This window comes from Cottoperca gobio, chromosome 13, assembly GCF_900634415.1.
Source record: "Cottoperca gobio chromosome 13, fCotGob3.1, whole genome shotgun sequence".
In the NCBI taxonomy this organism is placed as follows: Eukaryota; Metazoa; Chordata; class Actinopteri; order Perciformes; family Bovichtidae; genus Cottoperca; species Cottoperca gobio.
In genome coordinates, this window is record NC_041367.1 from 4,295,246 (window position 1) to 4,308,437 (window position 13,192).

General features: G+C 38.8%; 3 protein-coding genes across 6 annotated transcripts; 2 read left to right on the forward strand and 1 right to left on the reverse strand.

Annotated features, from left to right (window-relative positions):
* The first annotated feature begins 1,060 nt into the window (after positions 1-1,060).
* LOC115017425 (lebercilin-like protein) lies at positions 1,061-5,806 on the forward strand. The gene is given in 10 exon segments (XM_029445850.1): positions 1,061-1,145; positions 1,780-2,050; positions 2,148-2,419; positions 3,183-3,425; positions 3,999-4,136; positions 4,551-4,620; positions 4,710-4,837; positions 5,053-5,164; positions 5,262-5,620; positions 5,622-5,806. Coding segments are annotated over 9 exon segments (1,614 nt in total). The 5' UTR covers positions 1,061-1,145; positions 1,780-1,803; the 3' UTR covers positions 5,667-5,806.
* Positions 5,807-5,975: 169 nt separating this feature from the next.
* get1 (guided entry of tail-anchored proteins factor 1) lies at positions 5,976-9,938 on the reverse strand. Of its 3 annotated transcripts, none has more exons than XM_029445851.1 (6): positions 9,826-9,938; positions 8,161-8,289; positions 7,545-7,710; positions 6,929-6,996; positions 6,548-6,662; positions 5,976-6,330 (listed from the first exon to the last, which is right to left on the reverse strand). In XM_029445851.1, the coding sequence occupies exons 2-6, from the start codon at positions 8,248-8,250 to the stop codon at positions 6,257-6,259; spliced, it is 513 nt and encodes a 170-aa protein (XP_029301711.1). In that variant the 5' UTR covers positions 8,251-8,289; positions 9,826-9,938; the 3' UTR covers positions 5,976-6,256. The 3 variants fall into 3 exon arrangements, with proteins under 3 accessions (XP_029301711.1, XP_029301714.1, XP_029301712.1); XM_029445854.1 differs by lacking the exon at positions 9,826-9,938 and adding an exon at positions 8,662-8,680; XM_029445852.1 differs by lacking the exon at positions 9,826-9,938 and adding an exon at positions 8,515-8,622.
* hmgn1a (high mobility group nucleosome binding domain 1a) lies at positions 8,869-12,386 on the forward strand. Of its 2 annotated transcripts, none has more exons than XM_029445856.1 (6): positions 8,869-9,048; positions 10,057-10,083; positions 10,881-10,913; positions 11,028-11,072; positions 11,173-11,310; positions 11,411-12,386. In XM_029445856.1, exons 1-6 carry the CDS (start codon positions 8,905-8,907, stop codon positions 11,510-11,512), a joined length of 489 nt encoding a protein of 162 aa, XP_029301716.1. In that variant the 5' UTR covers positions 8,869-8,904; the 3' UTR covers positions 11,513-12,386. The 2 variants fall into 2 exon arrangements, with proteins under 2 accessions (XP_029301716.1, XP_029301715.1); XM_029445855.1 differs by having other exon boundaries at positions 8,872-9,048; positions 11,025-11,072.
* The last annotated feature ends 806 nt before the right edge of the window (positions 12,387-13,192 follow it).

The window sequence follows — 13,192 nt, forward strand, 5'->3', positions numbered from 1 at the left end:
TATATGGACAGAAATAGCACCACTGACCAGCACAGGCTGTGGTTTCCAAATTCAGGAACTCGGGATCGTTTATGGGACAAATTATAGGCTACATGTTTCTATAATTTTATATTTATATTATATATTATTATATTTATCAGAATCAGAATCAGAATTTGGTTTATTGCCAAGCAGGTTTTCACATAGGCTACAAGGAATTTGCTTTGGTGTGTATTGGTGCATACATAAACACAGTAGGAGAAATCATTTAAATAAAAAGAGCAAATACAGAAATATTATTCAAAAAGAAAACTTCTATAAAATACAAATTTAAAAATTGTGAACAAGAAATATAAATATAGAAAAAGGAAACTACAGAATGTAATACAAAATATGTACAGTATTTAACAAGTGTTTCCCTTTTGCTTGTATGAGTTTATATTTAGCTAATATCTGCACATTCTTCCGAACTGTAAACAACAGATGCACTTGTTGTGATTGTGAAGGGGAAACTATATTGAACATGTGTTTGTAGATGCTTTTCATGCGACTTCCTTTTGGTTAGAATTACAAAAGAAACTTTCAAAAAATAAAAATGTATTTTATATATATAGAAATATTTATAATTTAAGAAAGATGATATGTTAATCATTTTTAACAATCCCAATTCCTCTGCAGATTCCATTTACATTAAGTAACGTAACGTAACGTTATTTATCTTAAATATAAAATTCAGCTAAATATGTTATCCATAAAATAGCATGGCTTAAAAGACCACTCCTTTTCTATTTTTAAATTTACCGATTTGAAAACGTATTACTTTACTTAAAAACTCGAAATTAATAAACTGGCAAAAAACTATTAGATTATTATTTTATTTTTTGTTCCCCTTTGATTTCGGCATATTTAGTTATTAGTTGTAAAGTTACAATTTATGTAACGTTTTATATATTTACGTTTATAATAAATATTGTGAATTGTATCAATAAAGTTTGAAAAAAGACGTTGGGTTTTTACCACTGGTTACCATGACAACCGTGTCTTTAGAAAAAGCCCCCTAGTGACCGTTGGTGAAATAATTCAGCGTTAATGAGCTAACGCTAGCTAGCTAATTATTTACTACTTGTAAGCTATTAGCTAGGCTGGTGTGCACCGGAAGAGGAAAGGTATGATGCTCTTATGTTTTCAGGCTACAAGGATTCAAAATGTGTATTTAATAATTAATTGTAATTGTAGGAAACCAAAGACAAAAGTATTAGACATAACGCTTTATGGACCTAATACAAGCTAATTGGTTTATTAGCCTCTGAATCTTGTATATTGTTTTAACTTGTAAACAGTGGTGGAAGTAGTAGTTAGGTCTACTCAGATAAATAAAAGTTAAGTAAGTAATTAAAGTTGTTACTTGATTAAAAGTACAGAAGTTTCATCAGCAAAATATACTAATTACAAATACATGTAAGGGCATTCTACTGTTGTAGCTCAGTTCATCAATGTGATGCCAATTTTAAATACTTATATATTACCGGGTAGATTAGTACTGCATCAATACCATATATCTGTTTTTCAAAGTAAAAACTAAGTAGGAATTGTAAGTGTCAAATAAATGTTGGGGAGTTAATAAAAGTACAATATTTATCATAGAATGGAAATACTCAAGTAAAGTACAGGTATGTCAAAATGAAGTACAGTACTTGAGTAAATGTACTTAGTTAAATTCCACCACTGCTGGTAAAGTATCTCCTACTTAATTTTTACTTTGTGTAAGTTCACTATGTTTTCCTTAAATGATTTTCTCAGAGCGAAGAAGCAGATAAAGAAGTGATGTTTATGAGGCAGCAGAGCCTGGTGCAGCAGACCTTTGCTCACATGAAGGAGAGTGATGGTGACGATGTGAGCTGCAGCACAGATACCTCCAGGTGGTCCACTCCCTCCAGACTGCGCTGTGGCTCTAATAGCTCACACTACTCATCTGACTTTGAAGACCAGGCTGACTCGCTTACAGACAGGACCCTAGATGTCAAGACATCAGACAAATGGCAGGAATCTAACACATGTGGAAGACAAAAAGGCATTTTATTCAACATGATTTAATACCTGTGTAGTAGGACTTGTCTTGTTTCTCTAAACGATGCAGTTCACACGATCATGAGTTTCCTCTTCTTTAGGTAAAAAAGCACAAGGGCCCAACAAGCAGAAGACAAACCACACCGCATACTGCCAAGTCCTAAAGTTGCCCCCGATCAAGCACCTGCAGGTTTCAAACACGAGGATCCAGTCTGCCAACTTGAACAGCATCAGGGAGCTAAAGAGCCAGGTGTGGGATCTGCAGCAGCAGCTGAGTGAAGCCAGGACTGAGAACAAGCTGCTGAAGAGCCTGCAGCATCGCCACACGGTGGCACTGAAGCACTTCCAACAGTCTGAGGGCAGCATCTCACAGGTTGGTTGCTGTTGTACCTTTGGTGTCACTGCTCAGATTGTAATCATTGCCACGAAAACATGGCTATTGGTATCATCTTTCTTCACCCACTTTCTTTATTAGTTTTCACATTAAAAAAAAACATTTTGTATGCAAAAGTACAGGAAACAAAATCAAGTATAATAAGATACCCCCCATAGAAATATCAAAAGCAAAATAAAAAAACAACCACATTAATAATAGAAAATAAGGAAAACAAACAATACTATAATCTTACAGTTGCTCCTGCAGAAATGTAAAAGGATGCCGTACACAACTAAATTACCCTCAAAGGTTCAATGTGTAATTCTGAGCCACCTGCTCCAAAGAATAGGGGGCAGTATTTCACCTCTAAACTGGGTCCATGCAATCTCTATGTGTATATTTTAGTCGTAGTCGTTTCTATTGTATTCTTTATACTGTGTATTGCATTTACTCAGTGGGCAAACATACCAAAATTGAGAGCCGGTCAAATAACACTGCTGTCCTATAATCTTCACATGGGGCTGATCCATCTGTGTTAACCGGGGCTGTAGTCTGTGTAACGTTATGTTACTTTGTTTATTGGACTAAGTCCAAAGTGGCAGAAACTAGAATCGACCCGCATATTCGTCTCATCTTCCCGGTGGCGGAGCAGCCAGGAGAGCAGCCCCAGCGCTGTTAGCCAATTAATGCCTGTGTAATTTCCCATCACTAATAACAGCACATTTCTAACCGGTGCTCTTGACGTCATCCCTATTCCCAGATCCTCACCAAGCACAGCAACAAGGCCCGAGTCCTGCAGGGGTTGCTCCGTGAGACCAGTGCCTGCCGTGACAATCTGGCAAGGCAGCTACAAACCACAGAAAATAAGTTGCGAAGCACAAAGGTCCGTCTCCAGCACCTGCAGCTGCTCAGCCAGGACCACAGCCTGCTGGAGAGGGAGGAACTCACCTTCAGGCTGGCCAGGGCCTCTGCAGAGCTGGAGAACAAGGACAAGAGGATACTGGTACACGAAGGAGCAGGAGGGCGGGATGGTGGTGGCTGATACTGTTCAGATACAGTGCATTCAGACCCCTTCACTGTTTCCACATTTTGTTACGTTACTTATTACAGTCCAGTGTCCAGAACTCCAGACTAAAAATGTAATTACATTTTAACACTGGGGATATAAATGGGAACAGGATTGTTATGATTCTCCTCCTCTTTAACACGGTATTCCAGGAGGAGACGACAGGTCCACGACACTCTTCTGGCTAAAGGTTAAAGCCTTTAATCAGATGGTTATTTCATGGTGACATTTAAAAAAAGACTGAACTTGCTCATCAATGCTCGGCTGTTTGTGGCGCTACGTGTTAAACCAACTCCGTCTCAACATGTACGAGCATTGTCTAAGTTTTTAGCATTTCACCATGATAAAGCCGTCTGATTAAAGGCTCTTAAACGTTTGCCAGAATGAGAGCTTTGGGCCTTTGTTCTGTTCTGAACTTTTGTGTTCCCCACTAAAGAGCACCTCATTACACTTGTTTGAACTTCCGAGCACTCCGGACGCTTGTTTTTTTTTTTTGTGGTTTAATTCTAGGACTTGGAAAAGAATCTTGAGTTGAGCCGTGCCTCGTTCAATCGCCAAATAATGACCGAACAAAGAAAGATCAACGAGGCGAGAAAGATATCCCGCTATCGGCAAGAACAAATATATCAGCTGAACAAGGCGATTCAAGTAAGTTAAAAAAAGAGGCAACATTATTTACAGCATTAGACATATCCTGGCTAACATGCAGTATTGTTTATTGTGCGAGCTCCTGTTGTGCTCCTGGGCTTTTGTATCCCATTTGACTTCAGACTAAGCAGACTAAGGAGAATTTGGTTAAGATGTCTGGATCAATATTTTGCACAGAAGATAGCCCATTAGTGAACCAATGATGCTGAGGGCTTAATGTGTGTGTTTGTGTTGGTGTAATCTCTGCTTGTTGGTCTCCACTGACACTGAGGAAAAAAACAGACATCATAAAATGAAGTTCTATGAAAGCATTTAAAAATATCTTAACATTCAGTCACATGGTTGCATTAACTGCACATGTAAGAGAGAAATGTGATATCAGACAGTGCCACTTTTGTTTCCTCTCCTCTGCAGGATAGAGAGAGGAATCTGGACACACACAATATTTACTTCCACAGATTCTCAAAAGGATCTTCCAAAAAAGGTATACAAACATAAGAAGCTACTCGAACTCAGTTTGGCCATATCTAATCTGTTGTTAGAAGATTTGTCTGAGTCGTTTCTGAATTACAGGCAGTGAGAGCAAGATGGTTCAAACAGATCGATTAATCCTTCTCCCCACCGAGGCTGCGAGTCTTTTGGAGTTAGAGTTTAGAGAGATTGAAGAAACGCTGGAAGAGCAAGAGAGCTCTGTGAACTGGGTATGATTCAAATATTGTGTATTTTTACACCCTATCTTACTCATCTACTAGTTTCATTTTTGATTCATGCTGAATGTAGTTGTGACAATTAGACATTGAAGATGTTTCCTTTCTTCAGGAGGCATTTCAGATCTAAATATTTTTTGTAATTTATCTTATTATCTAAATAGTTTAGATTTAGCTCTCATATTAATAAAGCCTGGGTATCTTTTTAGTGTTGTTACAATCCAGAGCAGGAGTCTTTGCGAATAGACGATCCAGAGACAGAGGTTTCTGCAAATATCACGTTAGAAGAGGTTCACCCAGAGGATACTGAGACGCGTGCTGGTGAGCACTCCATTCATGTTACAAACACAGTATAATAACAATGGGTTTAGTGTTATTATTATAGATTATAAAAATAAATAGAAATATTTGTTTTCAGACAGAGAGCAGAGTATTTCAGATGATGGCCAAGAATATCAAACTGAGGAAGATTGTGCAGAAGAAAGGGAGACACCAGAGGCCCCTCAGGCGTCTGAAGAGGAGCCCAAAACAGAGGAACATGAGAGCGAGATGTCCTACATTTTGGAAAAGTCTCTGAATACAACTGAACCCAGGAGAAAAGGATACAAGCTCTCCAAATTCAGACGGAACTACGCATTTAAACCATCTATTGAAAACATGCACAGTGGAAGACCTGCCTACAGCATTGTGGAATTTAGTCCCTGTCAAAGCGCCAAAAGCCTGATCAAGGTGGAACCACTCAGCAGTGGGATTCATGAACTCTGTCTACCAGCTTCCAGGGAAATCCAGGAAGGGTGGAGTAGGCAGCCCTCAGGGCAAGTAAAGGGCCGTTTAAAACCGAAGGAGCAGGCTGATGAGGAGCCCTTTGGTCCGAGTGAAGTCACCGATTTGGTGACTGGACAGAAGAACATAGCCGAGTTCAAAAATGTCCGATGCACCTATACTTTCCAGACTACAGGTGAAATTCCCTCATCCACTTTTCTTCTGTGCGTGGCAGCAGATTATGAAGTTACTGAAGGATTTCTCTAAATAAATGATTGTTTGACCCAGATCTACTTTGCTTTAAACCTTTACAATTGTGCTTCAAGGAAAACTACTCCACTTGTTTTTGCTTGTGAATTTATAACATAAATAACATTTATACCATCTTTTTTTATTTTCTTAAAAAGGCATTTCAACATTTACAAATTATTATGTTTTGAAATAAAACAGTCAAAACATGCTTAACTTAAAACAAAAAAGAACTAAATTCAACATCACCAAAATACAATATATTTCAAAATGACGCAGCCATAACTTAAATGCACTGCATTTGAACAGTTTGACCTGAAGCAGCAGACAAAAAAAAAGACACACAACTGTGGCTTTCATCGAACAATAAGTTAGAAAAGCAGTGTATTCAACTCCTCGTCTCTAGCTGACAGCATGGAGACCCAGTGTAACCACCTTGTTGCAAACCACCAGCCAGCATGTGATTCCCACTCCACCTGAAGGGAGAGAACAGCGCCATCAGTGAATGGATAAAGTACAGCATACTGTAAATACACACACACACACACACACACAAATGTGGTTTTTAGTATCAATGTATACTCAATTTCTGTTGTATTACAAAACAAACAATACCCTATGTGTATTATATAGTTATAGTTGAGATGTTCGGTTATATTTTATTCTATAAAATCTGAAAAACAGATTGATTACCTGCCACTCCTGTTGGGAAGGCCACAAGTCGCTCCAGAGGGGCAATCCATTTACTGGGGATGACTGTCACTGGATCAGAGTAATACTTCCATATCAAGGAGATCATCAGAGCAGCCTGACAAATGAAAGAAGAAATATTTCAGGATTAAACACATTGTGGCTATTTTATTAGCTTTATGCTAGCAATATAAACATTTACATTTTATTTCTAAGAGTCAGTATTGTGTTTTTACAGTAAATAACATCAACTGGAGGTTTTGGATCAAATAGATGTTCTGTGCTTACTGTACATTTTTGGTAGTAAAGTAGCTCTCCGTGTTACAGTTACATTAGAATCTACAACTAAAATCATTTGTGCTTCTTCTTAACATTTCCACCTACCTGCAGTATGTAGAAGGCGATGTTGACAACCCATTTCATTTTGGCTTGTTGCGCGGTTCTTGAATTCACTGCAAAAGGTGAGGAAATACACAACTGTTAGACTCAATTTTGCTCTGCTGTACATGTGTATCATACTGAAATTCTGTTTAGCCACTTCCTGTCTGTGCGCAAGATAATCCTCAGGGGGAAGGACAGCAACAGGCAACAGCTGTTGCTTCTCATTAAATCACTCAAAAACCTTCTGCCACATCCTGTGGCATTAATGTGTGAATCTGATTTAGTAGGCACGCACAACTGTGGAAGTCACACTGGTGCCTTTTATTGTACATTTGTATCACCACATATTTTCCCCCGTCTTTCCAAAAGAAAAGAAGCTGTGAACCTATACATGGGCAATGCAATAAACACTCCCTTCCTTACAGTTTTTGTTGAGACTGTCGCAGATTGATTAGCATTTAGAAGTCAGTTTCTAGTGTTGCTTTATGTAGAAATTCTGCATGTTTTGAATTCAAAGCAGCACAACGTCTCTTACTATTGTAATTTAGTTCATTGTGGGGCTCATTCCACATTGTGTATGGTCTGTATGTCAGTCACAGTAACTTATTGTGTCTCTCACCATGTGTTTTCAGCTTGTCTGTCATCTTGTTGATTTTGCGCTCCAATCTGGCATATCTAGCAAACTCATCCATCATGCTTATTGAGGCCTGCTCCTTCTTCATCTCCTGGACTTCAGACCTCATCTCACTCTCCTGCTCTGCATCTTTCTGCCACATCTTTGAGAACTTAAAAGGACACAGAAATACAGAGTTTAACTGTAATGTTTATTACTTAAATGTTCCTGCTTGACAATAAAAGGAGGCATCACCCCTGTGTTTTACAGTACATTTGGGTAAGCTCTCTCTTTAGCAGTCCCACATTGCCTAGCGTTACAATCGGCTCCTTACATTTGAACAATGATACAGAACAAAATGTCCCCCCCCCCCCCCCCCGCCCCTTATATGCAGTAGTAAACTGCGCTGTCTCAGGGAAAACCCCACCCTCTGAGTGTAGCACAGCAGCTACGTTGTTTGAAACTAGCTAGCTATACACGTCGCTAGCATTAGCTTACAGTAAGCTAAGCTAGTCAACAACAGCCTGCTGGAATTACAATAACACTCTTAATATATAATTCAGGTATAGCATGTACCGTCAATGCACACACTTTATAAATTCAAGAAATAGCCTCTACTTACGAAAGAGGATATGGACGGAAGGAGTGTTTTCATGAGATTGCACAGAAAAACCGACCCCAGCACAAGTAACCACGCATAGCCGGACGCCATGTTTGTTCCTCCTCGGTCAGCTCAGCCTCCTTGTTGCAGCTGCGGGACAATACAGTGAAGTTACATAACATCCGAATTAAACCTAAATAATTTGTCCGTTCAGGTTATTCTGGTTATAGCTTACGGTTGTTGTTTTTTAAAAACACATCTTGAACTAATGTATTCAATGTTTATCGTAAAAAAACTGGTAGTATTTTATTTAATTTGTTATCTTCAGGCTGCAACTTTCATAATCACAAGGTTTTATAATAAATAAATACATACATAAAAAGGCTGTGATAATGTCAGTATGTAAGGGAATACTCGGCATGTAATGTGGATGTAATTTTTACGCATGCACATTGTTATCTAACACCTCATAACATTTACATGGCTGTTATGCATTTTCCAAGTCTTTGCACAAACACACACCCTGGGAACAGCCTGTGATTAAAAAGTGAGAGTTGGCTCGGCTCTCACTGATTGGCACACAGTCCTGCCCACACAGGTAAGATGTTTTGGTTCAAAAATGTGTTTCCTCGACGTCAAAGCCAATCAGTGGAAGCAAGGGGCGGGTGTTTACTCTCCCTGCTGGGTTGGTAGGATAAGGGATAAAATATTCAGAGAGGAGGACCCAATCCGGTTGGAGCTAGTTCTAGTACTGGTCGGACGCTTATGTTAAGTTACAGACTGATCTGGAGGTGTAGGCAGAGGTGTACGGTTGACCCACATTCATCTAGTTTCCTGAACTGTGAAAGGTTGTTTTTTTCATCTATCTCTGCCTCACAACCTAAAGCAACAATGGGAAGGAGAAGCAACGTAAGTTCAAATGTGTAAATTATGATACAAACATATATTTTTTTAATTATTAACATTTGTCAAATGCTGTATTTGTTTTGCTGCAATTTGTTCCCACGGCATGTGCTATAGTGTAACGTTATGAATACTTGCTACGGTGTCCGCGTGCATGCAGTAAGTCCACCTTGTCTCGTGTCTCCGCTGTTGATACAGGGAAGTGGCGCCTTTTTACTTAGTGCAGTGAAGTGCAACATACTTTTTCACCGCGCACTGTTTGTTAGTATGCATGGTCTCCTCTAATGCGACCACTTGGTGGTTTTGTTGAAAATGTATCGCTTATCTGACCGTGTTTTAATATTAATGTGTCTTCACTGCGTGCTGAGATCAAACAAAGGGGTGTAACCGCCGTCAATAAACAGGTTGCCATTTCAAATAATTACGTAATTTCCTCTGGTACATGAACGTACCACGCGGAACGATTTCGGCGGTTATTTGCACTTAGTAAAATGTCCAGTTGTTATTTGCATCCCATTTTTTTTGACCGCTGCTGCGCGTCACCCTTGAGGTGTTTAATATTTCTATCTTTTCGTGTCATGGCGGCTGATGTATCCTCGTAAAAACACAGCGACACGTCTGGTCGTTTTAACCGCCAGTATAATCATGGCGGATAAGTTTTATTAAACAAACATCCTTGTGATATTAGCCTCTTTTTTTGCAGCGCATGTGGCGGAGGGGGATCCGAGTCCCCCCCCCCCTCTCTTCCCGCGTTTCTTCCCCATAAAGTAGTACCATACTTACTCAACACAAACATGTCCGTCTTGTGAGTGATAAATAGGGCTAGGCGGGAAGGAACCAGAACTAGCCAAACATATTTGACTTCCCCACTTAACGGTTGCATAATGTCTTTGTGACTTAAGGGGAGGGAGATGTGCCCATCCCCCTCTTTGTGTTACACACCCACTTTAGCTCACTCATGAATGGTTGTTGTTCCTTGCTTTTTTTAATTTATGTCTCCTATCTTTCTTTCAGTCTACAAGCGTCGGTGCAAGCACAGAGGTTAGTATTCATGCATGGACTCATGAACTGACCCAAACTGATCTCCACACCTGAACTTTTACCCAAATGAACATTTTGTTCTACTTTTGGTCAAGACAAAGAGAAGGTCTTGGTTGATGCCGTGTGGCTTTTTACAACATTTAGTGCAGCCCAGTTTTATTACTGCAAGTGAAAAACTCTGTTTTAAGGACGAGATGCTCGATTAATTGGTTTAAATTATATGTTATATGACCCCAACCTGGTCAGTCTATTGCACGTGCACAGCCTCTAGGGGGCGCTGATTAACATGCAGCACAAATATACAAGTGTCTTTGCTATTTATTTATTTTCTAATTTGAGTTTCTGCCATAAGTTAAAATTACTACTATATGGGTTTCCCTCCCAAATTCTAAAAAATACATCTATTCATGTTTGGTCTATAGCAAGAACAATGTTTTGCAGCAAATCCCACAATGCAATGTTTCACCTTTGCCCACAAGATGACAGTATAAAGTACATTTAGCCTGTGCAGTCAGCGGGGATGATTTCTCAGCATCTGGAAACTCCATTTGCTATTCACTAGTTTCCTATTGCGTACTTTTGTGTCCGTGTTAGTTTAATCAAGCTTATTTGCAAATAACATGTTTTTGATGGACATGTTGTAGGATTTAAATGGTCTCTCAAGGAGAGAACTTGTATGAGGACCAAAAATGTATATGCACTCTTTACTTGCCTCCTGGGCTCTTAGTAATTCTGTATTATGGTTATTAAATACTTTTAAATGACTGACCTAACATCTTATTTTGTCCTTTTTTTAGCAGCCATTGAGGAAGTCTCAACGGTTGATGACTGTAAGTACTGCTGACCATGATGTTTTAATAAAATGCATCATATTCTACTACGGCTAAGCATATTTAGTTTGCGTACTATGGCACATCATTTATGATTGCTGTGTGTTACAGAAGGATACGCAGCCAGAAGAGAAGCCAGAAAAACCAGAAAAGACGAAGGTAAAAGGAGAAATCTAGTTTCCTCTGTGGACAAAATGCATTGTTTTTATTCTCGTGCATGTGTTTGACAGTGTTGCTTGGTTTGTTTTTGACATGGTAGGTACCTCCCAAGGTCAAAAAGGGAGTCAAAGCAGCAAAGCCCAAGCCAGAGGAGAAGAAGGAAGAGCCCGAGGTTGAGGAGGAGGAGGAAGAAGAAGATGATGCTCCTGCAGAGAACGGCGAGGCAAAAGCTGAGAAGGTATAACGAGCTCGCCTCTTCATGACTTTTGCCATGTGAAATTTGGACTCAATATTCCAAGAGAGCCAAAATGATAACTCGTGTTTTCTCCGTCCTGCAGAAGAAGGCTGCAGTAGCAGATAAAGCCGAGGACGCAGAAGAGGCGGAGGACAAGGATGACAAGGCTGAGGAGGACGAAGACGACGACGATGATAAAGAATAGTGACACACGTAGACTAGCTTGCCAGAGCCCCCTGTACCTCGTTTCTTGTACAATGCAGAGACTATTTTTATCTACTATTTTCATAAGACTGTAATGTTTTTAGGCACACGATTGCAGAAATGCATTTTAAAAAATACTACAATTTCCATTCAGTTTCATGGCTTCTCACCCAGTGTTTCATTGTTTGTTTTTTCCCATTGTACTTGTTTGTTCTCTCGTCTCTCTGGCTTCTTATTTTGCCTTTTTTTTTTTTTAGGTTGTAGTTTTCTGCGTGACATGAAGTCATGCCTATATCAGGAATTTGATGTTCAACTCCGGGAGAGTTTACCTGAGACATTCCCGAGGCGTCTTGAGGGATTTTGTAACCTGTACTGTTTTGGAATTAAATGCATCATAATGTGTTTGATAGGGAATAGAAAGTTGTGATCTATGCTAAGACTTGTTCATAACGTTGACTTTAATCATGTTCACTAGTACTGGACTTGGTTGTTTTTTTGTTTAATGCTGTCAGTGATGGTACATTTGAGGATGGTTAGACGAATCCATTCTCGGCTGTGCTCAAAACAAAATGCATTACAGAGCTAATCATTCTTCATAGTTTATCCTTTTTAGGATTACTGTATTTCACCTCAGTCAACAAAATATATACGCCACCTATTAGGTGGATATATCCATTGTGGTTTTTGGGATTTCTCTACCAATGTACAGTTTCCTCTTCTTTTTTTAAAAAAAGGACAAAAATAGAAAAAGACATTTTCTTTGTTATGAATGGTATGAAATGCCAAATAAAGTGGGAGTTCCTCTGAAATGTTTCATCAATTTTGTATCGAATTTCATCCTGTGTACAGTCATTGTATTAAAATAACTTATCAGATGCTTTCCTTTTATTACCTGAAACTAATTATTTCTATTTCTAGAGGTCGGTAAAGGTGTATACTCTATAAACACTCAATGCTAATTTATTCATTTTTCAGTGTACTCCAAAAATAACTAGTGTAACCTGTTGCATATTAGGTCAATATGTGAATACAATATGTTTTAATATGAACTTTGATTTACTAAATGCCAATGATTAGTTCATATAAATATGGTTTTACTGGTATTTGAGGTTGGGAATGAGTAAAATTACAGGTTTAACTTCATTGTTAATGAATGTAGTGCAGGGCTTCAATAGTGTCCTAAATGCATATTGTCATGCAGTTCTACCAGACAACATGCTAGTACTGATTGTTGCAAAAAACAACAATTTTGAAGTTGATTCTACCTAGTGTAAATATACTAGTTTACAAGTAAATATTAAAAGTAACTTTACAGAATAATGTATATATCACTGGGTTATAATCATTAATACATCAGTTTAACGTTTTATTTATTTTGCTTTATCTATAATACATCATGATCCATTAGTTGACTTATATTTTTGTTTTAATCTAAATCTGCATAGTAGCTAAAGCTTTCAAGTAAAATTGTAAAAACTCAAAAGTACAAATACCTCAAAATTGTACTTTAGTAAATGTACTTAGTTACATTCACTGTGGAGGTGGTGGGAGACAGGAGAATGGCGGCCAAGCTGTCCTCTCTATTGGACAACATGTCCCACCCCCTCCAGGACACTTTGTCCGCACTGTGCAGCTCCTTCAGCGACAGGCTGCTTCACCCGTGGTGTCTCACTGAGAGATA

Bases quoted from the DNA above. Each gene is read 5' to 3' on its own strand.
- get1 (XM_029445851.1), bottom strand. From the start codon at position 8,250: ATGGCGTCCGGCTATGCGTGGTTACTTGTGCTGGGGTCGGTTTTTCTG. The intron at 7,711-8,160 runs GTAAGTAGAGGC...TGTCCTTTTAAG, and splicing joins TTCCGTCCATATCCTCTTTC to TTCTCAAAGATGTGGCAGAA. The intron at 6,997-7,544 runs GTGAGAGACACA...CACCTTTTGCAG, and splicing joins AGACAAGCTGAAAACACATG to TGAATTCAAGAACCGCGCAA.
- hmgn1a (XM_029445855.1), top strand. From the start codon at position 8,905: ATGTTAAGTTACAGACTGATCTGGAGGTGTAGGCAGAGGTGTACGGTT. The intron at 10,914-11,024 runs GTAAGTACTGCT...TGTGTGTTACAG, and splicing joins AGTCTCAACGGTTGATGACT to AAGGATACGCAGCCAGAAGA. The intron at 11,073-11,172 runs GTAAAAGGAGAA...TTGACATGGTAG, and splicing joins AAAAACCAGAAAAGACGAAG to GTACCTCCCAAGGTCAAAAA.